We start from the raw sequence: 12,004 nt of genomic DNA on the forward strand, positions 1-12,004 counted from the left end.
AGTTACGGACGGCGCCAAACTCAGACGGGGCGGGGTTAGAGGCGGAGCGAAGGGAATTTCACAGCAGAGACTTTTCCAAGCGAGATGAAGGAGTTTTCCAGATTATTAGTGAACTCCAGAATGGAGAAGACGTGAGTTGCTCGTTCCTCGTTCCGTGTTCAACGAATCATGTCGTGCATGGATTGTTTGATTTTGCTTCATGTGCCCCGATTAACTAGCTTCGGACACAGTACAAATACTTCGGACTGTCCTCTGATTAATCTCGTGTTGCTTCGAGTGCTGATTCGTTGTTTCGCATGGAATATTGTGATGTTTGCATTTTGTTGGGAAATGCTAAAGTTTATTTGCTTTTAAATGCTTCGTCAAAATGATTTATTTACGTCAAAATACAGTAAAAATGATTTTAATTCACTGAAATATTTCCTTTACCCCCTGCATCGATTGCTCCTCCCCTGCATCGATTGCCCCTCCCCTGCATCGATTGCCCCTCCCCTGCATCGATTGCCCCTCCCCTGCATCGATTGCCCCTCCCCTGCATCGATTGCCCCTCCCTGCATCGATTGCTCCTCCCCTGCATCGATTGCCCCTCCCCTGCATCGATTGCCCCTCCCCTGCATCGATTGCCCCTCCCCTCCATCCATTGCCCCTCCCCTCCATCGATTGCATCTCCCCTCCATCGATTGCCCCTCCCCGCAATCGATTGCATCTCCCCTGCACCGATTGCCCCTCCCCCGCATCAATTGCCCCTCCCCGGCATCGATTGCCCCTCCCCTGCATCGTTTGCCCCTCCCCTGCATCGATTTCCCCTCCCCTCCATCGATTGCCCCTCCCCTCCATCGATTGCATCTCCCCTCCATCGATTGCATCTCCCCTCCATCGATTGCATCTCCCCTCCATCGATTGCATCTCCCCTGCATCGATTGCCCCTCCCCCGCATCAATTGCCCCTCCCCGGCATCGATTGCCCCTCCCCTGCATCGATTGCCCCTCCCCTGCATCGATTTCCCCTCCCCTGCATCGATTGCCCCCTCCCCTGCATCGATTGCCCCTCCCCTGCATCGATTGCCCCTCCCCTGCATCGATTGCCCCTCCCCTGCATCGATTGCCCCTCCCCTGCATCGATTGCCCTCCCCTCCATCGATTGCCCTCCCCTCCATCGATTGCCCCTCCCCTGCATCGATTGCCGACAGCCTAAACAACTGACATCCTGAACAGTTGACACCTTGAACAAATGATAAAATCCTGCCTGAAATGGGGTAACAAGTGGTCTGGTCTTGGAGGTTCTTGCTTGCTTTCTCAATACCGTCGAGAGGTTGTTGTCTGCACAATGAACAAATTGACCAGCAGGGGTCACACTTGCCTTTTTATCTTGCCAAAACGAAGTTTTTGCAAGATGTATCAGTCAGCTTGTTATCTTGCCAAAACGAAGTTTTTGCAAGATGTATTAGTCAGCTTGTATGTTTGTTTTTATCTTGCCAAAACGAAGTTTTTGCAAGATGTATCAGTCAGCTTGTATGTTTGTTTGTTTGTTTGTTATCTTGCCAAAACGAAGTTTTTGCAAGATGTATTAGTCAGCTTGTATGTTTGTTTTTTTGTTTGTTATCTTGCCAAAACGAAGTTTTTGCAAGATGTATTAGTCAGCTTGTATGTTTGTTTTTTTGTTTGTTTTTTTGTTTTTTTGTTTGTGGTTAATCATTTTTTTTCACGTTTAGATCACTCTGTAGACCACAGTTATTATTGGAAACTCCTGTAACTTCGCATATCAGAGTCCTATAGAGATACCCTTCAGCACACAAAATTTTGAAGGTCAAGGTCAAAGGTCAAGGTCACTTTGTGGTCAATCATGGAGGTCGACGAAACCCTTATTTTTTGAGTAACTTTGATCGGATCGTCTCCAAACTTCATGGGAATCTAGTATATGGTCCGGCGCTCAGCTGATTAGTTTTTGGTGGCGATCGGCCTTGACCTTCATGGTTAGCGCTGGAGGTCGAAAATTATTGACCCCAAGGTCAAATTACGAAACCCTTATTTTTTGAGTAACTTTGATCTTATGATCTCCAAACTTGGTGGGTATATAGGGTGTGGTATGGCGCTCAGTTGATTAGTTTTTGGTGTCGATCGGCCTTGACCTTCAAGGTCATTTTGAAGGTCATTCAATTTTGACCAAAAGGTAAAATTTTCAAGTTTCAGTTACCATATCGAGTCATTGGAAACTCCTGTAACTTCGCATATCAGAGTCCTATAGAGATACCCTTCAGCACACAAAATTTTGAAGGTCAAGGTCAAAGGTCAAGGTCACTTTGTGGTCAATCATGGAGGTCGACGAAACCCTTATTTTTTGAGTAACTTTGATCGGATCGTCTCCAAACTTCATGGGAATCTAGTATATGGTCCGGCGCTCAGCTGATTAGTTTTTGGTGGCGATCGGCCTTGACCTTCATGGTTAGCGCTGGAGGTCGAAAATTATTGACCCCAAGGTCAAATTACGAAACCCTTATTTTTTGAGTAACTTTGATCTTATGATCTCCAAACTTGGTGGGTATATAGGGTGTGGTATGGCGCTCAGTTGATTAGTTTTTGGTGTCGATCGGCCTTGACCTTCAAGGTCATTTTGAAGGTCATTCAATTTTGACCAAAAGGTAAAATTTTCAAGTTTCAGTTACCATATCGAGTAGTACCTCAAATTGAAGCCCTTGTTGAGTGCTTTCCAAACATATAACTAGTTTGACGCTATGACGTCATTTGATGACGTCATGACGAAAAAACGGATTTTTCAAGGTCACTCTCTAGAACGATTATCATCGGAATATCTCGTGGGCAGACATTCCTCAAAGAGTCGCTTCTAGTGGATAGCAGTTCTGTTCACCTCAGTGTGACCTGAAGCAAGTCACTCATGTTCACATTTTGGCAAGATACGGTTCACCCTGTGGGTGAGTTTTTATTTTTTTGTTTTTTTGTTTTTTTGTTTTTTTGTTTGTGGTTAATCATTTTTTTCCCACGTTTAGATCACTCTGTAGACCACAGTTATTATTGGAAACTCCTGTAACTTCGCATATCAGAGTCCTATAGAGATACCCTTCAGCACACAAAATTTTGAAGGTCAAGGTCAAAGGTCAAGGTCACTTTGTGGTCAATCATGGAGGTGGACGAAACCCTTATTTTTTGAGTAACTTTGATCGGATCGTCTCCAAACTTCATGGGAATCTAGTATATGGTCCGGCGCTCAGCTGATTAGTTTTTGGTGGCGATCGGCCTTGACCTTCATGGTTAGCGCTGGAGGTCGAAAATTATTGACCCCAAGGTCAAATGTTGAAACCCTTATTTTTTGAGTAACTTTGATCGGATCGTCTCCAAACTTCATGGGAATCTAGTATATGGTCCGGCGCTCAGCTGATTAGTTTTTGGTGGCGATCGGCCTTGACCTTCATGGTTAGTGCTGGAGGTCGAAAATTATTGACCCCAAGGTCAAATGTTGAAATCGTAGGTACCATATCTTCGCATGTAACTTCGCATATCAGAGTCCTATAGAGATACCCTTCAGCACACAAAATTTTGAAGGTCAAGGTCAAAGGTCAAGGTCACTTTGTGGTCAATCATGGAGGTCGACGAAACCCTTATTTTTTGAGTAACTTTGATCGGATCGTCTCCAAACTTCATGGGAATCTAGTATATGGTCCGGCGCTCAGCTGATTAGTTTTTGGTGGCGATCGGCCTTGACCTTCATGGTTAGCGCTGGAGGTCGAAAATTATTGACCCCAAGGTCAAATGTTGAAACCCTTATTTTTTGAGTAACTTTGATCGGATCGTCTCCAAACTTCATGGGAATCTAGTATATGGTCCGGCGCTCAGCTGATTAGTTTTTGGTGGCGATCGGCCTTGACCTTCATGGTTAGCGCTGGAGGTCGAAAATTATTGACCCCAAGGTCAAATGTTGAAATCGTAGGTACCATATCGAGTAATACCTCATATGAATGCCCTTGATGAGTGCTTCCCAGATCTGTAAACAGTTTGACGCTATGACGTCATTTGATGACGTCATGACGAAAAAACGGAATTTTCATGAAAAAATTATTTCCTCAGTTCTCATCAAAATCTTTCAATATTTCATGTGCGTTGGTCATGAAGACATACTATTCACCATACGAAATTATTAAGGTCAAGGTCAAAGGTCAAGGTCACTTTGCGGTCAATCATGGAGGTCAACGAAACCCTGGCAAGATACGGTTCACCCTGTGGGTGATGTTTTATTATCTTGCCAAAACGAAGTTTTTGCAAGATGTATTAGTCAGCTTGTATGTTTGTTTTTTTGTTTGTTTTTTTGTTTTTTTGTTTTTTTGTTTTTTTGTTTGTGGTTAATCATTTTTTTTCCACGTTTAGATCACTCTGTAGACCACAGTTATTATTGGAAACTCCTGTAACTTCGCATATCAGAGTCCTATAGAGATACCCTTCAACACACAAAATTTTGAAGGTCAAGGTCAAAGGTCAAGGTCACTTTGTGGTCAATCATGGAGGTCGACGAAACCCTTATTTTTTGAGTAACTTTGATCGGATCGTCTCCAAACTTCATGGGAATCTAGTATATGGTCCGGCGCTCAGCTGATTAGTTTTTGGTGGCGATCGGCCTTGACCTTCCTGGTTAGCGCTGGAGGTCGAAAATTATTGACCCCAAGGTCAAATGTTGAAACCCTTATTTTTTGAGTAACTTTGATCGGATCGTCTCCAAACTTCATGGGAATCTAGTATATGGTCCGGCGCTCAGCTGATTAGTTTTTGGTGGCGATCGGCCTTGACCTTCATGGTTAGCGCTGGAGGTCGAAAATTATTGACCCCAAGGTCAAATGTTGAAATCCTTATTTTTTGAGTAACTTTGATCGGATCGTCTCCAAACTTCATGGGAATCTAGTATATGGTCCGGCGCTCAGCTGATTAATTTTTGGTGGCGATCGGCCTTGACCTTCATGGTTAGCGCTGGAGGTCGAAAATTATTGACCCCAAGGTCAAATTTTGAAATCGTAGGTACCATATCGAGTAATACCTCATATGAATGCCCTTGATGAGTGCTTCCCAGATCTGTAAACAGTTTGACGCTATGACGTCATTTGATGACGTCATGACGAAAAAACGGAATTTTCATGAAAAAATTATTTCCTCAGTTCTCATCAAAATCTTTCAATATTTCATGTGCGTTGGTCATGAAGACATACTATTCACCATACGAAATTATTAAGGTCAAGGTCAAAGGTCAAGGTCACTTTGCGGTCAATCATGGAGGTCAACGAAACCCTGGCAAGATACGGTTCACCCTGTGGGTGATGTTTTATTATCTTGCCAAAACGAAGTTTTTGCAAGATGTATTAGTCAGCTTGTATGTTTGTTTTTTTGTTTGTTTTTTTGTTTTTTTGTTTTTTTGTTTTTTTGTTTGTGGTTAATCATTTTTTTTCCACGTTTAGATCACTCTGTAGACCACAGTTATTATTGGAAACTCCTGTAACTTCGCATATCAGAGTCCTATAGAGATACCCTTCAGCACACAAAATTTTGAAGGTCAAGGTCAAAGGTCAAGGTCACTTTGTGGTCAATCATGGAGGTCGACGAAACCCTTATTTTTTGAGTAACTTTGATCGGATCGTCTCCAAACTTCATGGGAATCTAGTATATGGTCCGGCGCTCAGCTGATTAGTTTTTGGTGGCGATCGGCCTTGACCTTCATGGTTAGCGCTGGAGGTCGAAAATTATTGACCCCAAGGTCAAATGTTGAAACCCTTATTTTTTGAGTAACTTTGATCGGATCGTCTCCAAACTTCATGGGAATCTAGTATATGGTCCGGCGCTCAGCTGATTAGTTTTTGGTGGCGATCGGCCTTGACCTTCATGGTTAGCGCTGGAGGTCGAAAATTATTGACCCCAAGGTCAAATGTTGAAATCGTAGGTACCATATCTTCGCATATCTTCGCATGTAACTTCGCATATCAGAGTCCTATAGAGATACCCTTCAGCACACAAAATTTTGAAGGTCAAGGTCAAAGGTCAAGGTCACTTTGTGGTCAATCATGGAGGTCGACGAAACCCTTATTTTTTGAGTAACTTTGATCGGATCGTCTCCAAACTTCATGGGAATCTAGTATATGGTCCGGCGCTCAGCTGATTAGTTTTTGGTGGCGATCGGCCTTGACCTTCATGGTTAGCGCTGGAGGTCGAAAATTATTGACCCCAAGGTCAAATGTTGAAATCCTTATTTTTTGAGTAACTTTGATCGGATCGTCTGCAAACTTCATGGGAATCTAGTATATGGTCCGGCGCTCAGCTGATTAATTTTTGGTGGCGATCGGCCTTGACCTTCATGGTTAGCGCTGGAGGTCGAAAATTATTGACCCCAAGGTCAAATTTTGAAATCGTAGGTACCATATCGAGTAATACCTCATATGAATGCCCTTGATGAGTGCTTCCCAGATCTGTAAACAGTTTGACGCTATGACGTCATTTGATGACGTCATGACGAAAAAACGGAATTTTCATGAAAACATTATTTCCTCAGTTCTCATCAAAATCTTTCAATATTTCATGTGCGTTGGTCATGAAGACATACTATTCACCATACGAAATTATTAAGGTCAAGGTCAAATGGCAAGATATGGTTCACCCTGTGGGTGACATATGTTCATTTTTTTGTTTTTTTGTTTTTTTGTTTGTGGTTAATCTTTTTTTTTTCACGTTTAGATCACTCTGTAGACCACAGTTATTATTGGAAACTCCTGTAACTTCGCATATCAGAGTCCTATAGAGATACCCTTCAGCACACAAAATTTTGAAGGTCAAGGTCAAAGGTCAAGGTCACTTTGTGGTCAATCATGGAGGTCAACGAAACCCTTATTTTTTGAGTAACTTTGATCGGATCGTCTCCAAACTTCATGGGAATCTAGTATATGGTCCGGCGCTCAGCTGATTAGTTTTTGGTGGCGATCGGCCTTGACCTTCATGGTTAGCGCTGGAGGTCGAAAATTATTGACCCCAAGGTCAAATTACGAAACCCTTATTTTTTGAGTAACTTTGATCTTATGATCTCCAAACTTGGTGGGTATATAGGGTGTGGTATGGCGCTCAGTTGATTAGTTTTTGGTGTCGATCGACCTTGACCTTCAAGGTCATTTTGAAGGTCATTCAATTTTGACCAAAAGGTAAAATTTTTCACGTTTAGATCACTCTGTAGACCACAGTTATTATTGGAAACTCCTGTAACTTCGCATATCAGAGTCCTATAGAGATACCCTTCAGCACACAAAATTTTGAAGGTCAAGGTCAAAGGTCAAGGTCACTTTGCGGTCAATCATGGAGGTCAACGAAACCCTTATTTTTTGAGTAACTTTGATCGGATCGTCTCCAAACCTCATGGGAATCTAGTATATGGTCCGGCGCTCAGCTGATTAGTTTTTGGTGGCGATCGGCCTTGACCTTCATGGTTAGCGCTGGAGGTCGAAAATTATTGACCCCAAGGTCAAATTACGAAACCCTTATTTTTTGAGTAACTTTGATCTTATGATCTCCAAACTTGGTGGGTATATAGGGTGTGGTATGGCGCTCAGCTGATTAGTTTTTGGTGTCGATCGGCCTTGACCTTCAAGGTCATTTTGAAGGTCATTCAATTTTGACCAAAAGGTAAAATTTTCAAGTTTCAGTTACCATATCGAGTAGTACCTCAAATTGAAGCCCTTGTTGAGTGCTTTCCAAACATATAACTAGTTTGACAATGTGACGTCATTTGACGGCGTTATGACGAAAAAACTGCACTTTTCATGTATATTGTATTGCTTTAGTTCGCATTGTTTAGGTCACTCTGTAGAGCACAGTTCCCTTTGGAAACTCTTGTAAGTTCGCATATCAGAGTCTTTTAGAGATACCCTTTAGCACACAAAATTATGAAGGTCAAGGTCAAAGGTCAAGGTCACTTTGCGGCCAATCATGGAGGTCAACGAAACACTAATTTTTTGAGTAACTTTGATCGGATCGTCTCCAAACTTCATGGGAATCTAGTATATGGTCCGGCGCTCAGCTGATTAGTTTTTGGTGGCGATCGGCCTTGACCTTCATGGTTAGCGCTGGAGGTCGAAAATTATTGACCCCAAGGTCAAATTTTGAAATCGTAGGTACCATATCGAGTAATACCTCATATGAATGCCCTTGATGAGTGCTTCCCAGATCTGTAAACAGTTTGACGCTATGACGTCATATGATGACGTCATGACGAAAAAACGGAATTTTCATGAAAAAATGATTTCCTCAGTTCTCATCAAAATCTTTCAATATTTCATGTGCGTTGGTCATGAAGACATACTATTCACCATACGAAATTATTAAGGTCAAGGTCAAATGGCAAGATACGGTTCACCCTGTGGGTGACATATGTTCTTTTGTTTGTGGTTAATCATTTTTTTTCACGTTTAGATCACTCTGTAGACAACAGTTATTATTGGAAACTCCTGTAACTTCGCATATCAGAGTCCTATAGAGATACCCTTCAGCACACAAAATTTTGAAGGTCAAGGTCAAAGGTCAAGGTCACTTTGTGGTCAATCATGGAGGTCGACGAAACACTAATTTTTTGAGTAACTTTGATCGGATCGTCTCCAAACTTCATGGGAATGTAGTATATGGTCCGGCGCTCAGCTGATTAGTTTTTGGTGGCGATCGGCCTTGACCTTCATGGTTAGCGCTGGAGGTCGAAAATTATTGACCCCAAGGTCAAATTTTGAAATCGTAGGTACCATATCGAGTAATACCTCATATGAATGCCCTTGATGAGTGCTTCCCAGATCTGTAAACAGTTTGACGCTATGACGTCATTTGATGACGTCATGACGAAAAAACGGAATTTTCACATTTTGGCAAGATACGGTTCACCCTGTGGGTGACATATGTTCATTTTGTTTGTTTTTTTGTTTTTTTGTTTGTGGTTAATCATTTTTTTTCATGTTTAGATCACTCTGTAGACCACAGTTATTATTGGAAACTCCTGTAACTTCGCATATCAGAGTCCTATAGAGATACCCTTCAGCACACAAAATTTTGAAGGTCAAGGTCAAAGGTCAAGGTCATTTTGTGGTCAATCATGGAGGTCGACGAAACCCTTATTTTTTGAGTAACTTTGATCGGATCGTCTCCAAACTTCATGGGAATCTAGTATATGGTCCGGCGCTCAGCTGATTAGTTTTTGGTGGCGATCGGCCTTGACCTTCATGGTTAGCGCGGGAGGTCGAAAATTATTGACCCCAAGGTCAAATGTTGAAACCCTTATTTTTTGAGTAACTTTGATCGGATCGTCTCCAAACTTCATGGGAATCTAGTATATGGTCCGGCGCTCAGCTGATTAGTTTTTGGTGGCGATCGGCCTTGACCTTCATGGTTAGCGCTGGAGGTCGAAAATTATTGACCCCAAGGTCAAATGTTGAAATCGTAGGTACCATATCTTCGCATATCTTCGCATGTAACTTCGCATATCAGAGTCCTATAGAGATACCCTTCAGCACACAAAATTTTGAAGGTCAAGGTCAAAGGTCAAGGTCACTTTGTGGTCAATCATGGAGGTCGACGAAACCCTTATTTTTTGAGTAACTTTGATCGGATCGTCTCCAAACTTCATGGGAATCTAGTATATGGTCCGGCGCTCAGCTGATTAGTTTTTGGTGGCGATCGGCCTTGACCTTCATGGTTAGCGCTGGAGGTCGAAAATTATTGACCCCAAGGTCAAAGGTTGAAATCCTTATTTTTTGAGTAACTTTGATCGGATCGTCTCCAAACTTCATGGGAATCTAGTATATGGTCCGGCGCTCAGCTGATTAGTTTTTGGTGGCGATCGGCCTTGACCTTCATGGTTAGCGCTGGAGGTCGAAAATTATTGACCCCAAGGTCAAATTTTGAAATCGTAGGTACCATATCGAGTAATACCTCATATGAATGCCCTTGATGAGTGCTTCCCAGATCTGTAAACAGTTTGACGCTATGACGTCATTTGATGACGTCATGACGAAAAAACGGAATTTTCATGAAAAAATTATTTCCTCAGTTCTCATCAAAATCTTTCAATATTTCATGTGCGTTGGTCATGAAGACATACTATTCACCATACGAAATTATTAAGGTCAAGGTCAAATGGCAAGATATGGTTCACCCTGTGGGTGACATATGTTCATTTTTTTGTTTTTTTGTTTTTTTGTTTGTGGTTAATCTTTTTTTTTTCACGTTTAGATCACTCTGTAGACCACAGTTATTATTGGAAACTCCTGTAACTTCGCATATCAGAGTCCTATAGAGATACCCTTCAGCACACAAAATTTTGAAGGTCAAGGTCAAAGGTCAAGGTCACTTTGCGGTCAATCATGGAGGTCAACGAAACCCTTATTTTTTGAGTAACTTTGATCGGATCGTCTCCAAACTTCATGGGAATCTAGTATATGGTCCGGCGCTCAGCTGATTAGTTTTTGGTGGCGATCGGCCTTGACCTTCATGGTTAGCGCTGGAGGTCGAAAATTATTGACCCCAAGGTCAAATTACGAAACCCTTATTTTTTGAGTAACTTTGATCTTATGATCTCCAAACTTGGTGGGTATATAGGGTGTGGTATGGCGCTCAGTTGATTAGTTTTTGGTGTCGATCGACCTTGACCTTCAAGGTCATTTTGAAGGTCATTCAATTTTGACCAAAAGGTAAAATTTTTCACGTTTAGATCACTCTGTAGACCACAGTTATTATTGGAAACTCCTGTAACTTCGCATATCAGAGTCCTATAGAGATACCCTTCAGCACACAAAATTTTGAAGGTCAAGGTCAAAGGTCAAGGTCACTTTGCGGTCAATCATGGAGGTCAACGAAACCCTTATTTTTTGAGTAACTTTGATCGGATCGTCTCCAAACCTCATGGGAATCTAGTATATGGTCCGGCGCTCAGCTGATTAGTTTTTGGTGGCGATCGGCCTTGACCTTCATGGTTAGCGCTGGAGGTCGAAAATTATTGACCCCAAGGTCAAATTACGAAACCCTTATTTTTTGAGTAACTTTGATCTTATGATCTCCAAACTTGGTGGGTATATAGGGTGTGGTATGGCGCTCAGCTGATTAGTTTTTGGTGTCGATCGGCCTTGACCTTCAAGGTCATTTTGAAGGTCATTCAATTTTGACCAAAAGGTAAAATTTTCAAGTTTCAGTTACCATATCGAGTAGTACCTCAAATTGAAGCCCTTGTTGAGTGCTTTCCAAACATATAACTAGTTTGACAATGTGACGTCATTTGACGGCGTTATGACGAAAAAACTGCACTTTTCATGTATATTGTATTGCTTTAGTTCGCATTGTTTAGGTCACTCTGTAGAGCACAGTTCCCTTTGGAAACTCTTGTAAGTTCGCATATCAGAGTCTTTTAGAGATACCCTTTAGCACACAAAATTATGAAGGTCAAGGTCAAAGGTCAAGGTCACTTTGCGGCCAATCATGGAGGTCGACGAAACACTAATTTTTTGAGTAACTTTGATCGGATCGTCTCCAAACTTCATGGGAATCTAGTATATGGTCCGGCGCTCAGCTGATTAGTTTTTGGTGGCGATCGGCCTTGACCTTCATGGTTAGCGCTGGAGGTCGAAAATTATTGACCCCAAGGTCAAATTTTGAAATCGTAGGTACCATATCGAGTAATACCTCATATGAATGCCCTTGATGAGTGCTTCCCAGATCTGTAAACAGTTTGACGCTATGACGTCATATGATGACGTCATGACGAAAAAACGGAATTTTCATGAAAAAATGATTTCCTCAGTTCTCATCAAAATCTTTCAATATTTCATGTGCGTTGGTCATGAAGACATACTATTCACCATACGAAATTATTAAGGTCAAGGTCAAATGGCAAGATACGGTTCACCCTGTGGGTGACATATGTTCTTTTGTTTGTGGTTAATCATTTTTTTTCACGTTTAGATCACTCTGTAGACAACAGTTATTATTGGAAACTCCTGTAA

The 12,004-nt window shown here is 42.0% G+C and overlaps 2 protein-coding genes across 2 annotated transcripts in view; one reads left to right on the forward strand and one right to left on the reverse strand.

Annotated features, from left to right (window-relative positions):
- Positions 1-12,004, reverse strand: part of MOB4 (MOB family member 4, phocein) — a 456,882-nt gene that overhangs the window by 283,462 nt on the left and 161,416 nt on the right. The gene's annotated exons all lie outside the window — the stretch shown is intronic.
- Positions 44-12,004, forward strand: part of LSS (lanosterol synthase) — a 94,580-nt gene continuing 82,619 nt past the window's right edge. The window contains exon 1 of the mRNA XM_068126743.2: positions 44-131. Within this exon, the coding sequence (XP_067982844.2) occupies positions 85-131 (47 nt within the window). The 5' untranslated portion in view covers positions 44-84. The remainder of the gene's footprint in view (positions 132-12,004) is intronic.

This window comes from Myxine glutinosa, chromosome 10, assembly GCF_964187855.1.
Source record: "Myxine glutinosa chromosome 10, kmMyxGlut1.1, whole genome shotgun sequence".
Classification (NCBI taxonomy): Eukaryota; Metazoa; Chordata; class Myxini; order Myxiniformes; family Myxinidae; genus Myxine; species Myxine glutinosa.